Raw genomic sequence first — 17,592 nt, forward strand, 5'->3', positions numbered from 1 at the left:
TGTAGGAGCCAAGAGAGTGGAAATCTACAGTGACTCTCAGCTGGTCGTAAACCAGGTCTCCGAGAATACCAAACTCGTGGCGAACGGATGGCCGCGTACGTAGCAATAGTCCGAGAACTGCTCCACGAGTTCGCGGACTATAAAATAGAAAGAATCCCCCGAGAGAAGAACGCTCATGCGGACTGTCTGGCTAAGTTAGCCTCGGACAGTGAAATCGAAGAACTGGGGGTAGTACCAGTGGAACGCTTGGCAGAGCCGAGCATCAAAATAAAAGAGACCACACTAACGGTTGGGCAAGAACCCAGCTGGATGGTCCCCATCATAAAGTACATAACCACAGGTGAGTTGCCCCAAGAGAGGGCACTGTCTCGAAAGATTCAGTATCAGGCTCACCGTTATGTAATGATGGACCAAATTCTCTACCGGAGAGGACTCAGCATGCCTTATTTAAGGTGTGTATCGGACCCTGAAGCTAGACAAATCATGCTGGAGGTCCATGAAGGGTTCTGTGGAGATCATACGGGAGGACCCAGCCTCTCAAAGAAAATATTGAGGCAAGGGTACTTCTGGCCAACAATGAAAAAAGATTGTATAGACTATGTCCAAAAGTGTGACTCGTGCCAAAGGTACGCGAACATACCGAGAGCTCCTCCAAATGAGATAACTTTGATGACCAGCCCCTGGCCCTTCGCGGTCTGGGGAATAGATCTCATCGGGTCTCTACCTACGGGAAAAGGAGGGGTAAAGTATGCGATAGTAGCAGTGGACTACTTCACCAAGTGGACAGAGGCTGAGCCTATGAAGACAATAACTGCTAAGAAGGCATTGGACTTTGTTATCAAAAACATAGTGTGTCGATACGGCTTGCCTCACAAAATAGTCTCGGACAATGGAAAGCAATTTGATTGCGAGGAATTTACTGACTTTTGCAACCGACATGGAGTGGTAAAAAGCTTCTCCGCGGTAGCCCGGCCTCAAACAAACGGCCAGGCGGAAGCAGTAAATAAAATCCTAAAGGTCACTTTGAAAAAGAAGCTACTGGCCTGTAAAAATAACTGGCCTGAAGAATTGCCAAGGGTATTGTGGGCCTACCGGACGACCCCCAGAACCACAATCGGTCACTCGCTGTTCTCAATGGCGTACGGTTGTGAAGCAATGGTCCCGGTGGAAACATTATTCCCATCCCACAGGAGGGCGACTTATGATCCGGCCACCAATCAGGCACTGCTCCAAGAGGCTTTGGATCAAGTCGAAGAACTCCGGGATGAGTCTCAAATACGGATGGCTGCTTATCAAAAGAAGGTGACCAAGTATTTTAACTCCAAGGTTAAAAGCAGAAAGTTCGCTATTGGGGATATGGTCCTAAGAAGGGTTTTTCCAGCCACCCAAGAACCCGGAGTGGGGGTACTTGGACCAAATTGGGAAGGACCATATGAGATCGAGGACGAAATCGGTTCCGGCACTTACAAACTAAAAAGAATGGACGGAACCACCGTCCCAAGAGCCTGGAACGCCGATCACCTCAGAAAATATTACCAGTAGCGAATTAAACTTAGATTTTGTTCAAAGGGTTTGTACCGTCCAAATGTATACCTCCTCTATATTAAATAAAACTGAGTGCCTTAAAAACAAAGTTTCTATGCCACTCAGGGGGGTACTAGGGTATACCGCACGGACAAACAAAAACAAACTAAGTAAAATATCCTGACCCAAAGGGCAGGTCAAAAAGTATGCACAAAAATAAAAAGCATAAGTATAAAAACCCTGAGCCAAAGGACAGGTTAAAATATATAAGTATGACGAATAAAGATCGCATAAAAAATATCCTGGCCCAAAGGGCAGGTCATATACATATAAATGGCCCGGGGACAGGCCTTAAAATATAATTGTCTCCCCTTCAAGCGAAAGCTGCCACCTATATGTAAATTGTTCTAAGGCAGCAGCAAATATGTACAAACAAAAAAGTTATAAAAGAAATGGGTAGAATCTGGGTCAATAATACGCCAGCTCAGTCAGCCCGCGGAGGAAGACGAGGTCCAATCCGTGCCTCAAGCGCAGCATCAAGCTTCTTCTTCTTTTCCCGAAATCTGGCAATCATCTCCTCGGGTTTGGGATAAAAAGTAAGCTTGATACTTTGATCATTGGTGGCCCAAGCCATATAGACACCATCATCAAAGCGCTTCGGGCACCGGGCGCAGGAAACAGGAGAAAGGAGCTCGACCCTCTTGGCCTTCCTGGTGGACTGTTCTTTGAAATCCCTAAGCTCCTTCAACTCCGCAGCTAGAGCGGCCTTGGATTCAATGTCCGACTGGTGAGTCTCCTCTAGAGATCTCACCTTGGCGACCATTTCATCCAAAGCCTCCCTGGCCTCCCGGAGATCTCGCCTGGCCTTCTCAGCAGCCTCGGTTTGAGCCCTTAGTTCCTCCTGGTGCTGGGCCTCCATCCTGTCTCTCCGCTGAGCCTCGTCCCGGATCATGGCCTCCGCCTGAGCCTCCCTCCGTTTGGCCTCCTCTTCCTTGGCCTTGGCCGCTGCCTCCTGGCGCTCAGCAGCCTCCTGGTAGATCTGCCTCTCCGCTGTGAGGTCTTGGAGGACCTTCCTGACGTCATTCATGTCTCCAAAGTCGGACAGAGTGAAGCCATGGTTTATGATGTGCTTGGAGAGGCGGCCTCCTCAAAGAAGAAGTCGAGCCATAACAAAGTATAAGAAAAAATTCCTCAAAAGAGGAAAACAAAATACAAACAACAAAAGGAAACGCAAAAATTGCAAAGTACTTACCACCGTGAGAGAATGGCTGAGGTTCTGGACCTGGAAGATGGAGTTCAGGGAAGCGCAAGTGGCAAACCGCTTGGGCGCGCAACGTGTGAGCTGAGAAGCGAACTCGCCGGTCATCTCCGCGGCAAAGGGAGCCAAGGTAGGCCCTAGGAAGCGACGGAACCAGTCCGATAAGGGGTCCAGATTAAGGTCCCACGGATCCTTGTATTCCGGGTGGTTGATGCTCGCCTCAACCTCAGCTCGCAGAATCCTCCTAAGGGCCTCCACTTCGGCATGCCCCCGGGAGTACTCATCCATAGCATAGTTGTGTTTGGCTATGCGAAGCTCCTGCCTCACCTCGTCCCCCGGAATCGGGGTAAGCTCGATATGGGGGGGAGCAGGATTTTCCTCCATCGGGGAGACCCCGCCATCTAGGCCATGGGCAGGAGTGTCGGCTCTCCGAGGCCTCTTCGGCTCATCCTGGGCAACCATCTTGCCCTTACGCTTGCGAATCAGAGCCACTTCAGGCTCCTCCTCGTCCTCCTCTGCTACCTCCGAAAGGGCTTGAGGCTCTCCTGCACCCTCAACGGCTTCCTCCGAGAAGTCCCACCCTTTCCCTTGGCCTTCTCCCGGAAGCACCTCCTCGTCATCCACTAAGTCAATAGTGTCGGGGGGAGCGCTGGAAGAAACCTTCAAGGAAGGGGCTGGGGGAGAAGAGGTGAAGGCCGGAGGAGCCACGGGAGTATGAACCCCGGCAAGCTGTTCCAGGATAGCATCCATGGAGATATCTGTTTCAAAAAAATAAGCAAGTGTTAGAAGTCCGCAAGGAACCGCTTATACAAGATACAACAAATAAGCTACTCCTACCCGAACTTCCTAATTCGGCCCTAGCAAAGTCCTGTACTTTAATGCTGGCGGCGTCATCTCCGAGATAACTGTCCGAGGGCCGAAACCAGCTGGACGTTATGTAAGCTGATGGACCTAAGGGAATAGGTTCCGAAGGGCCGAAGCCCATCCGGGACCGACCTAGGTAATCTCCTAAGTTCGAAAAGTAAAACTCCTTCAAATGATCCCCCCACCGGGTCAACGGCATCTTAAATTTACGAAGACGCTCGTCGAACCCTACGGGCCTATGACTGGTGTATTCATCAACGGAAGGAACATAGAGAATTATCAAGGGAGACTTACCGCCGGCACCGGAGGTGCTAGCACCGGGAGCACCCGAGTTTGGTTCGGGGGCCGAAGGCTGTGGCCGGGAAGTTTGCTTCTCGGAAGAATCTTCAATACGAAGGGGCCGCACGGCGTAACGATCCCCAATCTCTTCTTGAAGTATCTTGTCAAAAAATTTAGCTTCGTACTTCCCGGACAATGGCTTGGCTCCTTCGCTCCACCGGACTCCCCACGCGAAGTCCTCTCCCCGAGGCAGCCTGGGCCTTAGAGTACGCTTTCTCCTGGGCCTTCCGGTAGAGATAATCTTGGTACTTCTTCTCTGCCGTGGCAATGAGCTCGTCCCGGAAGGCCTTCTCCGCAACCGGCGCCCTCACATTGGGGCAAATGACCCGTGAGAGGTTGGAGTCATCCACGGATTGATGAGAAAGGATAAGTTTGGCCTTTCTGCAATTCTATGTGGTAACCAGGCCCCCGACATCAAGATCGGCGTGGTCATAGGAGGCGAAGGCTTGGGCCCTTCGAAGGAAAGCCTGAGTGGGAAGCGTCCGCTGGTAAGGTGGGATCCGCACCCACTCCGTGAGAAGCTCCGGGTGGTCCACGGCCCTGAACCCGGAAGAAAAGAAAAAGCGGTGGCGGTACTCCTTAACGTGAGTCTGCCTATTATACGGAACCACCCCCTCGTTAGCAGGGTGGATCCGGAACCCATAAAAACCATCCTTAAGTTTGTCCCCTTTCTTGGGGACGGATACAAGTTCATAAAAATATAAAATTTCCGCCGGGCTGGGAGACCCCCAGCCACGGGCGGTGTAAAAAATAAATAAGCCTGAGAGCAGGCGGTAAGCTTGAGGAATAAGTTGGTATGGCGCAAGGCTGACAAATACAAGAAAATTAACAAAGTAATCTTGGAGCGGGAGCATGGCACCGGTCATCAAATGGGTCTGACTCCAAGCCCCGAAGCCGTCATAGTTATGATTAGGCGTCTCCGAGTCACGAGGAGGCCGGTGGTAGGTCCCTGAGGTGGAGGGTTTGATCCCAGCCACATTAATAATGTTCTCCAGCTGGTGAGGACAAGTCAGGGTGGATCGAAGCTCGGCCGCTTCCCAACCAGTTGCACGGGATTTATACCCCTCCTGGGCAACGGGTCCCAGAGAAACCTCTTCCAGCGTGGCCATACCTTTCCCTTTTTTCTTCGAAGATTTTGAGCTAGAAGCAGACATTTTGTGTTCTGAGAAAAACAAAAGGGGAAAAAGAAAAGTCCAGCAGTTAGGTCCCATACCAAACCCTAAATCAAGAAAAAGGGAGTGGGGGTCCCCTAACCGCTGGAAAGAGGCCCCCTCCGGACACGTGTCACATGAGAAACTCTGGAGAGAATCCCTGAACAAGTGTCGGGTGCAGTGAAATCGCAGAAAGTGGTTTTGCAAAAAGAAAAAGAAAAGAGAAAAGCCTTCCTATGCCCTAAGCAACTGTTAAACGAAGAACACATGGCCCTCTTCAAACAAAGCTGTATGACTACAACAGGGGCATGATAATGGCGATTCTACAACTAACGCAGTAAACATAAAGCAGAACTCGAAGAACTTAAACACTCACACACCCAGAAGCCTCTAAGTACGAACCCAGAAAACGAACGAAGTAAATATAAGCATGTTATTATCTAAGGATGCAAGAAACTTACAGTAGATCGTTGAACTGGGGGTACTGAATGTGGTTGAGTGAAAGTTGAGGAGAACTGGCGAAGTCAAACACTGGAAAACTGAATGAAGTATCTAAGTATTAAGACAGTTCGTGCTACTTTGAGGAACTTTCTCTCTGGGAAATTCGAGCAGAAATGGCAAGGAATGGAAAGTAACCGAAATGAAGGAAAGGTGGTGGCTTTTATAGGCAAAAACGCATGAGGAACAGGCGTCATCACCTACCAATCGCACGGTGGGGGAGACACACGATTCGAATTCCCGAAAATCAACGGATCAGATCAATCTACCATTAAGGCGGTGGAAACGTTTGAGTATCCGTCTGACACCATTAATGCGCCGCATCAATCATGGGGCGTGAAACGAATCGACCTCTGCAAAAGCGAATCGCTGCATTTAATGCCATTATCAGACGCACCTCCACGCGCCCCGAGTTCGTATCAGAACACCGAGGAGGCGGCTGGAGACATTCCTGCAAAAAGCAAATCGCTGCATTAAATGACATCATTTAATTTGCCCCCACGCGCTCGAGGCTTGACCTAGGGAAACGAGGAGTCGACCGGAGACACTTGAACAAGCCTTGGTTTATTTTTACTAAGTAAACAAGGCTTGGGGGGTAAATGTTGCTCCAGAATTTGCCCAAAATACGTGGACCAGTCGAGAGGGGACACGTGGATCAGATAACTTGTAAACATTTACTAAGTCTTTGTGCGCCACAAGGAAGCGCTGTTAGCATGGGTCCCGGAGGAGGCACCTGGAGTACAAGGTACTCCAGGAAGCTAGTATAGCGTGAAGGCTCTCCGGGATATGTCAGGTCTCTCCCGAGCAATCAAGTCGCATTTAATGCTGCATGGGAGGAAGCGTGTTGAGACTGTAACACGCAATAAAGTCTGACGGCACAACCCCCGAACAGCAGCGCTACAGTAATGATCATTTAAGTCTAGCGACGGCTACTCTGCGAAGAGTCACGTCAATCACAAGGCAAAAAGGACATTCTTCATAAAAGCCCTATAGCACCTAGGGATTTGACCATGCATCACCCATGGTATATTCATTGGAAATGCCCAACTTTATGGATACTTACAGATACATGTGTAAGAACAATTCTAGGGATTACCCCACCAAAACACTATAAATACCCCCTCAAAGCTCATTTAATGGGGTCGAGAATCTTGGTTTGCAAAAGAGCAAGAAGAGAAAATACTCACCAAGAACATTCTCTGTATTTAAGAGAAAGACATTCTCTCAAGTGTAGAATCTGTATTTAAATACATCCATTAATAACAGAGACTCGTGGACTAAGGCTCATTAACACCCCAACCACGTAAAAAATCTTCATCTCACTTTCTTACAGCTCTTCATTACAATCATATTTTAATAGTTGCCGAAAATCTCGGTCAACAGTAATGTATCTGAACCCTCCACATGTCCATATTTATGAGTTAACAGAAGTGGTAGTAACGGTGTAAGAGAATTGTAACATTAGGTATTTTTGCCTCTAAAAATAAACATTAGGTATTTAATTGTAAAAAATCTGAAACATTAGGTATTTATGCCGCAATTTACCCAAAAAGTATAAGGCTTTCGGTTTTTTTTTTTTTTTTTGAAAAACAAGACTTTCACATATTAGTATTAGCATTAGTATATATTAAATTAGGGAACTAAGGCGAAGCATTTTGATTTTTTTTTTTTTTTATGTTGATTAAGTGATATAATTAGATATAAAATATTTAGAAGTATATATTATGAACAAAGTAACAATTTTGAAGTTAGAAACATAAATAATTTATTTTTAAAAGAAATAAATAAAAGAATTGTAATTTTATGACAAATATTAAAAATAGTAGCATGAACAGATAAATATTATGTGTTTTTATAATAAAATAATAATATTTTTTTAAGTTTAATAAAAAATAAGCTTGTAAATGATAGTATAGTTTTTTTTATTATTATTTAATAGATTATTTACTTTTTTTCTTCAATACAAAAGAAATAACTACAAAAATAGTTTAATATTATTATTCTGAATCAATATTATTAAAGTAGAGTGTTCAAAAAATATTATTGAAGTAAAATAATTTTTTTTGCTCGAATAAATATGCCTGTGTAAAAAATATACATATATATAGATTATAAACTTGTACTTATATCAATAAAATAAGTTTGTATTTAATTGTTAATAAAACATAAATTTTGTTACATACGATGATTTATAAGAAAATTTATATGTTATACCGAATCTATAAATTAAAACATTTATTTTATGAATAATTATAATCTAAAATAGCAGAAATAAGTATAAGAAGTATTGATATATATACATATTTTTTTTAAAGCAATTTGAAAAATAAAATGAAAGAGGTCATATAAAATTAAAGCCTCATTTGAAAATATATTTATTTATATATATACATGTCTAAAGCACAAAATGATGAGAGTGATGATTTTAAAAGAAATCTTAATACAATAATACACAATATTATATAAGAATTTACTTTGTATTGTAACATATAGCATAACATGACAATATAGTTGCACTTCAATGTTGTTGCCCTGAATCTTCATTAATGTTAGTGAATAAGTATATATTGCCATCTCATTTTGTTATAATCTATGAGTTTTTTTTTTTTTTCCTTTTTGTGGAGTTTCATCCCGCTTCTTTATAAAATAATAATTATGTTCTTTTTCGGTCTTTCTTAGTTGTTTTGTGAGTCAAAGCCTTATCATTTGTGTATTTATATTATAAATTAGTCTAGATCACTTGCTTTAAGAACGTTAGTAGCCTCATCACTCAGAATCAAAATTTAAAACAAAAAATTCCATATATATAAATGAAGACAATAAATATACCTACAACATATAAAATAATTTAAATTTAATAATTTTAAAGTTCGAAGAAGCACTAATAAATTAGTAAATTTAAGAAAAAAATACTCAAACAAAACAAAAAAAAAGATGAGATAGTGAGCATGATAGATAATTTACTTTGAATGTCCAAAACAAAAATATCATGTATGAGAATTTTTGATATTCTCTTAGACCAAACATCAAGTAAATTAGAAGTGAAGTCATTTATTTGTGAAATCTTATATACTTATTTAGATAATTTAGATTGAGGATATTATATATTGTATAGTAATACAAATTAATATGATTATAATATTATAATTATAATTATAATAATAAAATGGTATTAAAATGGGAGTTATAAAATTGAAAAGACATTCATAATTAATATGTAACTTATGTATGTGTATTTTTTTCTTGGACGAAATATGAAAGTCTCAAAAAATAAGAAAAATAGAAAGAAAAAAAAATTATAAAATGTCATATAAACTAATACAAATTAATGTTATTAGTGATGGAAATACAAAAGAATGTTATAATTATAATCAAAATAATATGAAATGGGAATTATGAAAATAATAAGACACTCATAATTAATATGTAACTTGTATATGTGTATTTTTTTTTGGACAAAGTATGAAAGCCTCAAAAATAAGAAAAGTAAAAAGAAAAAAATTATAAAATGCCACATAAATTTGTTGGTACTTTTCTTTATTTATATACTAGGAAGCAAAGCCGCGCTTCGCGCGATTTTGAAATATTTAAAGAAAATTATATATATTAACATACAAAAATATATTAATTTCATATTTATTTATTAATTTAATATTTAAAAATATATGTAATATGAATGAAGAATTTTTCAATTTAATAATTTTTCACTTTTCATATAATATAATATTGTCAGAACTCATTTTATATTTATATATATACACATGTATTAAATCATCACTTAATATAATTGTTCATCAATTAATTATTATTTGTTTTTAATGTGCCTTTTATTTTTTATAATCTTTATATAGAAAATATATGCGGAACAATACATACCACAACTATTTTTATTTTTTATTTTTATGTCATACGATTATCACAAAAAATAAATTAAAAGACAACAACAATAATGTGATAGAGTTCATAATGATTTAATTTAATGTTTGTTTTTGTTTCAATTATTTTACAATTCAGATTTTAGGGTATAGATTTATAATGATTTATAATATTTTAGTCTAAAATATATATATATTTTTTTTATAACAAATATATATATATATTTTATTATTATTTTTTTTTCTTTCAAAAAAAAAAGAAATTTGTTAGTTAAAAAAATAATTATTTTAGACTAAAATATTCTACACGTGGGCACTTAATAAAATGATGTGACATTATTTTAAATGATGTGCCTTGTTATCTGGCATCCAGCATGTCAGAGAACAGCAAGGTACTTATAGAACTTCTGAAAATGTAACCGAAAGTATTTTTACTGTCAAAATTTTAACTTAAGTATTAAACTGTAACCAAAAGATAAACTTAAGTATTTATGCCGCAAATTACAAATAATGTTGAGTATTGGTACTAGGCACCAAAATGGCTAGCATTTTTTTTTTTTGGGAGAACAAATACTATTATATTAAAATGGGTAGCACTTATTTCATAATCGATTTTACTTATTTTAATTTGGGATATTGGCGGCTAAACCCCCCAAACTTTTGGGTTTGTGACAGTTAACCACCAAAACTCAAATTTTGGCGGCTAAACTACCTGAACTCCACTTCCGTTTTGCTCTGCACACCTCCGTCCAAAAATCACCGTTAAGTGCCACAGTGGACTGTCCACGTGTACACACTTGTACACGTGGCAAATTTTTAGTGGTCCACGTAATATTAATTTTTTAAAAAAATTAAAAATATTATAAAAAATTAAAAAAATCAGAAAAAAAAATTAAAAATATTTTTTTTTACTTTTTTTTTTTTCTTTTTCCTTTTCTTTTCTTTTTTTTTTTTCTATTTTTTCTTCTTCTTCTTTCTTCTTCGTTTTTCTTCTTTTTCCTTGTGGTCAGATTCGACCACCATTACTGGGATTTGGTTCGATTCGGGGTGTTGGGTTCTCGAACTGGAGGAAGGTGGGTCGTCGGGGTTCTTGGACTGGAAGAAGGTGACGGTTGGGGTTCTCGGACTGTAGTGGGCTTTGGGGTTCGAACTGGAGGGGCTTGGGTTCGGATTAATGGAGGGGGCTTGGGGTTCTTGTTCGCACGAAGTAGAGAGGGAGAGAGAGAATACTGGTAGACCTTTTTTTTTTTTTTTTGGAATACTGGTAGACTTAGGTTAGAAATTTTAGGGTTTTAGTTAGAAAGAGAGGGAGAGGGCCTGTAGAAAAACGAAGAAGAAAGAAGAAGAAAAAAAGAAAGAAAAGAAAAGAAAAGGAAAAAGAAAAAAAAAAAAGTAAAAAAAAAATATTTTTAATTTTAGTAATGGTGGTCGAATCTGACCACAAGGAAAAAGAAGAAAAACGAAGAAGAAAGAAGAAGAAGAAAAAAAATTTAAAAAAAAAAAAAGAAAAGAAAAGGAAAAAGAAAAAAAAAAGTAAAAAAAAATATTTTTAATTTTTTTTTCTGATTTTTTTAATTTTTTATAATATTTTTAATTTTTTTAAAAAATTAATATTACGTGGACCACTAAAAATTTGCCACGTGTACAAGTGTGTACACGTGGACAGTCCACTGTGGCACTTAACGGTGATTTTTGAACGGAGGTGTGCAGAGCAAAACGGAAGTGGAGTTCAGGTAGTTTAGCCGCCAAAATTTGAGTTTTGGTGGTTAACTGTCACAAACCCAAAAGTTTAGGGGGTTTAGCCGCCAATATCCCTTTTAATTTAATAAACATAATAGAGAACCCCTACCCGATATATTATATTCTCACTACACACTAAAACGACTACCGTTTCATTATTTATTCTCACTACACACTCGAACCGCTTTCCACTTGAAAACGATCGAAATGGAAGAAAAATAGCAGAGCTTTTCCTCCGAAATGGATCCACCACCTCTCCCACCACTTCCCACCACCTCCGCTGCCTCCATGCAGCTCAACTACACGGACTGCTTCGACTCCTCTCCTCATTCTCGCAATGCGGATACCTGGACGGATGAGCCTCTGCAGCCTGTTCCCGGCGCCAAGCTTCGCCTCATGTGCAGCTACGGCGGCCACATCATCCCCCGTCCCCATGACAAGTCGCTCTGCTACGTCGGCGGCGACACCCGAATTTTCGTTGTTGATCGCCACTCCTCGTTCGCTGACCTTTGCTCACGCCTCTCCCGGATCCTCCTCAATGGCCGAGCCTTCACCCTTAAGTACCAGCTTCCCAGTGAGGACCTTGACTCTTTGATCTCTGTTACTACCGACGAAGATCTCGAGAACATGATTGATGAATACGATAGGACTGCTACGACTTCTCCTCTGAAGCCCTCTCGTTTGAGGCTTTTCCTCTTCTTTGTCAAGCCAGAGACAGTGGCCTCAATGGGGGCTCTTCTTCACGACGCCAAGTCTGAGAACTGGTTTGTAGACGCGCTTAATGGCTCGGGGCTTTTGCAAAGAGGGTTGTCGGATTCAGCCATGGATAATTGTTTGCTGAGCTTAGATGATGGGGTTAGGGGTAGTGATTCTTGTAATGACTTGGAAGGTCAGGGAGACTATTTGGGGGAAAACAACAAACAGGTGGTAGGCAAGAGTAATGCACATGAAGTACAATATTCTATGCCTGATTCGCCCATTGTTGAAAACCATTCCTCATTTGGTTCTCCTTCTTCTTCGCCTTCCATGTCTAATTTGGCCCCTATTCGGGTACGGGTCGAAGAAAATGGTGCCAGAGGTCAGAACCAAAGAGTCGGAATGGAAGAACAATTTTCCAAGATAAGCTTTGCAGGAGCTCCTCCACGTTTCGCTCCGACAGCCCATGGTATCATCTCCGGTGGTCATCAGGTTAATCCTACGTTTATTTTTGGGGAAAATATGAATAAGGTATTGTCGGAAGACGAAATATCGGATCACGGCGATCCTGTTGGGTTTAGGAAACCACCTTTGCCACTGCATCCTGTGCAACCAAAGATGGCTGCCACTGGTGGACATAGTTTGCCTTCTCCGGATTCGGTTGCGAGGTATTCTCTCAAATTGCATGTAACCTCTTGCTTGAAGGTTCTTTTAATTATATTTTCAACTTAGCAATGTCCTGTCTTAGTCAAAGTTATTTCTTTTAAAAGTGAGCTATTATGTGATTATGTTGGTACCTACCGTTAAGAAAGAAAGAAACCACTAAAATTTCTTGAATTTTTTAGTGGATGATTCATGATTGGTGAAAATATAGTTTACTTAATTACGTATTATGTTAAAACATAGATAATAGGGGCATGCCATGATCATAAATTACATTCCCTTATTGTAGAATCTAATGGTCCCACCAATTACATTAAGGTCTGAAATGTATAAACAATAATTTCTTTTTTTTTTTTTTTTTTTTTTTTTTTTTGTTTCTGATGAAAATATACAATTCTATATTGTACCCACTTTGACAGCGATACAAGTAGCATCACATCTGCTAGCTCTTTTTCGAAGCCTATGCATTATCAAGATCAACACTATGTTCCCCATAGAGAAACTAGAGGTCCTCGTAGCCCAAACACTGGGAACAATGATGACTCTGATCCCGGTCCTGGGACCCAACAAAACAAGGATTCTTGCTACCTCACCCCTCAGCAACTTGATCAACATCAATATCATCCACAACAACATCAACAGTTCACGCAATACATTCACCGTCCTTCAGCTAGTCCAGTGCCAATGTCGCCTTACTACCAAGTCTATTCTCAAACACCCCAACACCAACAGTATCATCACCAAATGGATCAGCAATATCCAGTCTATTTAATGTCGGTTCCTCCTCAAACTCAGTCTTACAACATGTCATTCCAATCCAACATGGCTGATACGACAACATCTGGGGTGGCCTCAACTCGACTAATATCATCTCCAAGCCCTAATATGGTTCCTCTCCCTGGCCCAACTTACAAGCAGGAAGGAGTTCCCCCGGTTTACCCTGCTAAGGCTGCTTCACCTGGTTTGGTTGATCCGGCTGCAGCTACAAGCATGTACAAGACTGATGTGGCATCAAATCCTCCTATGGTTCAAATCCCTCCAAACCAGTATCATCAGCAGGCATATGTGGAATATTCTCAAGTGCATCATCACCATTCTCCATCCATTTCCGTCCCTTCAGGTACTGGGAATTACACTTGTGAATATGCCAATTCTGCTGCTCTTGGCCCTGCAAATGAACAGATTTTTTATGCACAACACCCGGCTCAGTCAGCCGCAGCACGTTCCCCATTGCCTTCTCAATATCAGTCAATGACCCCTGCAGCTGCCATAGCATTGTCTGAGGCTGCAAAACAGCTACCTACAGATAACAATACTCAGCATAACAGAACCTCATAACCACTGTAAGCAAGTCATGATGGAAACATCTTTCTGGTTGGTAAAAAATTGGATCTTGTATTAGCTTTTCTTTTATTTAATTTTTCATTGATGTTACAAATTTGTACAGTGCTGTATTACAAATGAATAATAAAGAACATTGTTTTCTTCTTTAGTTCGGGAAGTTGACAAAAAAATTCTCATTTAGTTTATATTAAATTGGGCTCTTTTCATATGTATATATATGTAACTAAAATAATTCTACAATTAAACTCATGTGCTTCCATCAGCCCTAATCATTCAGCCTAACGTGCAACAAAAGCGGGAAACGTGCTCAACCAAAGCCTCCCTGAAAGAAATATGCTTGAGTTCTTCCCTCAAAAGCTAAGCTCAAGGGTGAATCCAGCGATAAGCAGCACATTTGGCTAATTTTTTTTAAATTGAAAAGACGCACCTGAATCCCTTTTTACACATCTCCACGAGCTTCACGCAGAGTTCAGCCCAACAAGTTGCATAAAAAGCTAAAATAAAAGGCTAGCAAGGGCCGAAGTAAGAAAAATGCTTATGACTGAGGCAATCGCAGATAATACTCCCAAGACTTGACCTTGTGAAAAGTCCAAACTCAAAAGAGGACAGTGGAAGACCCTCTTTCACAGAGAAGGGCCACCTCCTGACTAGCTCCAAACAGATAACCTTTCCGAAAGCGGGCCGAAAAGCATCTCGGCCCTGAGAAAGGAAGGCTGGATTAAAAGAAAAACTATTCCTGAGTCAACCAGCAGGCAAACAAGACATAAAGGGAAAAAAGGTTGAAACACTGGCTATTGGAACCAGATGTTTCGAAAAACGCAACCAGCCCCTAAACTGTCTAACATAGCTAGTCTCTAAGAAAGGAACAACAAAAAAATCCTATTCAACTACTAAACAGCCCCCCTGGCCAGGGCAAAGTTAATTGTCTCTGCAGCTGAAAAAGTGTAGTTAAGGAGAAGGATATACAAAGAAAAAAAGAAAAACCAAAATAAACAAATTCAATAAAGGGTTGGTTGGAGAATCATGGCTGCGCACTACCTGACAGAGAGGAAAGACGTGCACCGAACATTCCCTCCACAGTCTCCGTGTAAAGGTCGTGAACGACCTTCATGTTCCGCATAAAGCAGGCTTGGCGGGCACTTTCCCCCTGCAATTGCTGATTGGCTTGCAGTAGGCCCTCAATCTAGAACTTGGTGTCCGTAAGCTCGACCCAGAGGGTTTCGTTGTCGGCACCCAGGTCACGGTTCGACGCCTTAACCCGCTCCAATTCTGTCACCAGCACGCCAACCTCCACGGTGGCCCATTCTGCCAACAAGGCCACCTGTTAAGAAATAAAGCCAAGTCCAAAGGTTGAAATGCCAAAACAAAAGACAAGGGAAGATGAAAAGCAAGCGCTTGGAAAACTTACCCCAACGGCTTGCAGCTTTGCACTGTGAGCCAGCATGAAAGCATCCGCGCTGCTATAGGACGCCAAGGTCTCGATGGGCAATTTCGAGGCGCTCCCGGCCATCTGGTCTAAGAGCTCTGTAGCAAAAGGAGCAGCCTCTCGCCCCAACCTTTAGGCCAATCGGCTCTCCAGAGCCTCGACCTCTACAATCTGCCCCGCTGGAGGCACTACATGCATCTCCTCCGCTAGTTCTGTCTTGCAGACTGCCGACATCACGACCGTTTGTCGAAAGATTTGTAGCCTCTTCGACTCTAGATGCCCTTTTCAGGGTCTTATTTGCCTCCTTCTCCCTCTACATTTCAAGAAGGTTTAAGGGAACTGCCCTCCTAGGGAAGGTGAACCACACGGTAGGCGTTTTGGACGAAGCCGGGGGAAGAGACTTGGGCTGGCCCGACCTCAGTTAGACATAAGGGGAGCAGAGTGATCCCTCGATCCCCCTATGCCGAAGTCCAATACCACGAGCTTTTGCCTCTTTCTGGCAGAAGAGCTACTCCCTGCCGTCTCAGACAGTTCGACCTTATTTGGAACAGACATGGTGTACCTGTCCACAAATTGGCACAACAAAAAGAAAAAGGTCATGGCTCGACCCCAGAATGCCTAGGAGCAACATCGCTGATCCTAGAAGCAAGCGCACCATTCAAGGCACCCTCCAAAGCTCTTAAATAGATAAACAAAAGAACTTACCAATTGCAGGAGGGATGTCATAATCAAAGTCTCTGGTGCAGTGTAAGTGACGGAAAAACACAACTAAGAAAAAGAAAACTCAAAAGTTATAACTTGACGGGCAAGAAGAGTGAAAAATGAATCGACGGTTGAAAGTATTTATGGGACGACTAGAAGGGATACATTCCACACGAAGCAGACATTTCGATTCGCCTTAAGAGGTATCCGACATTTAGACGTGAGGAGTTCAAAGGAGATCTCACTTCCCAATGGATGACTCCCATCATTACATGCATCGTAAAGAATACTCAGTAAATTAAAAAATTGCCCGAGTCCAATCATCGCCGTTTTGAGCTTCCTATAGAATACGCATCCAGTACGCAAGCGAAACCCAAAGGTCAACATTTAAAACCCTGACAAAAAGACAGAAGAAATCATGCCTCCTACATAATGGCACTTCAGTTTCGCTGCTGGTGACGTAGTGCATTAAAAACTTTTCATAAGTCCCATGTGCGCAGAGATCCGTCAGGAGAGGGTACTGCAAGCTCCCGGACCATGGTATGTCCTGGAAGCTTAGGGGTAAATGTTATCCGTATTTTTTACAAGGATGACACGAGGATATTAATCAAGGAGTCATTAGGCCGCCAAAGAGCCTCATTCAACGCCCCAGGTGGATAAAGGCGCCAACCTCGCGAGAGAGGTCTCCGTGAAAGGGAGTCTCCCTAAATACTGGCCACAGTCACCCGTGGGCTAATGCCTTGCTTTGCTCTGGAAGACGAAACCTTTTGCTCTTGCGAAGGGAATGGATCTTTTCAAGACAAGATGCCTCAGTCCGGGGTATGCCTTTGATCCGAGGAAGCTCAGCCCACACGTGTCATGCTACGAATTGCTAGTATAATGTCAGAGATTGTCTCCAACACCACGCTACCATGCAGAGAATGTGCATCCTTATGTACCGCGTAGAATGATCCAACGACTAGGTGCGGGGGTAATTCAAACAAGAAAAGTCGTAGAACGACATGCATCCAAAGTACTGCCGATACAACTAGTGCATTACGACATCAGTAGAAGACCACATGGAAAATATGCCACCTACCAATCCAACGGTGGGGGTTCTCCCTTATGAAGATCCATCAACGACGGTCCTTACGAGGGAATCGACCTATAAATACCCCCAAAGACACACAAGGCAGGGGATCCGAACTTCGACTTCCTCTCCTTTGACTCACCTTTTGACTCTTCACCTTAAGATTAAAGGGGAATCCTTTGTAAACACATTACTGTAACCCTGTTATTAACTCCAGAATATTGCTACTAAGCTTCCTCTTCTTCGAGAGGAACACGGTAGATCAGAGTAAAGTCCATCTTTTCTGTATTTGTATCAACATTCACCGGTCAAAGAGCCCAATAAAAGAAATCGTGGACTAAGGATAATTAACGCATGAACTACGTAAAAATTGGTTGTCTATATTCCTGCCATTTGCGTTTTTATTACTTGCATAAACTCAATAGTTATTTGGTTGCCGAAAA

General features: G+C 41.6%; 1 protein-coding gene across 1 annotated transcript; it reads left to right on the forward strand.

Annotated features, from left to right (window-relative positions):
- Window positions 1-11,350: 11,350 nt before the first annotated feature.
- Window positions 11,351-14,206, forward strand: LOC115708925 (uncharacterized). Its single transcript, XM_030636953.2, has 2 exons — window positions 11,351-12,613; window positions 13,028-14,206. Exons 1-2 carry the CDS (start codon window positions 11,490-11,492, stop codon window positions 13,944-13,946), a joined length of 2,043 nt encoding a protein of 680 aa, XP_030492813.2. The 5' UTR covers window positions 11,351-11,489; the 3' UTR covers window positions 13,947-14,206.
- Window positions 14,207-17,592: the final 3,386 nt, after the last annotated feature.

Source organism: Cannabis sativa, chromosome 3 (assembly GCF_029168945.1).
Source record: "Cannabis sativa cultivar Pink pepper isolate KNU-18-1 chromosome 3, ASM2916894v1, whole genome shotgun sequence".
In the NCBI taxonomy this organism is placed as follows: Eukaryota; Viridiplantae; Streptophyta; class Magnoliopsida; order Rosales; family Cannabaceae; genus Cannabis; species Cannabis sativa.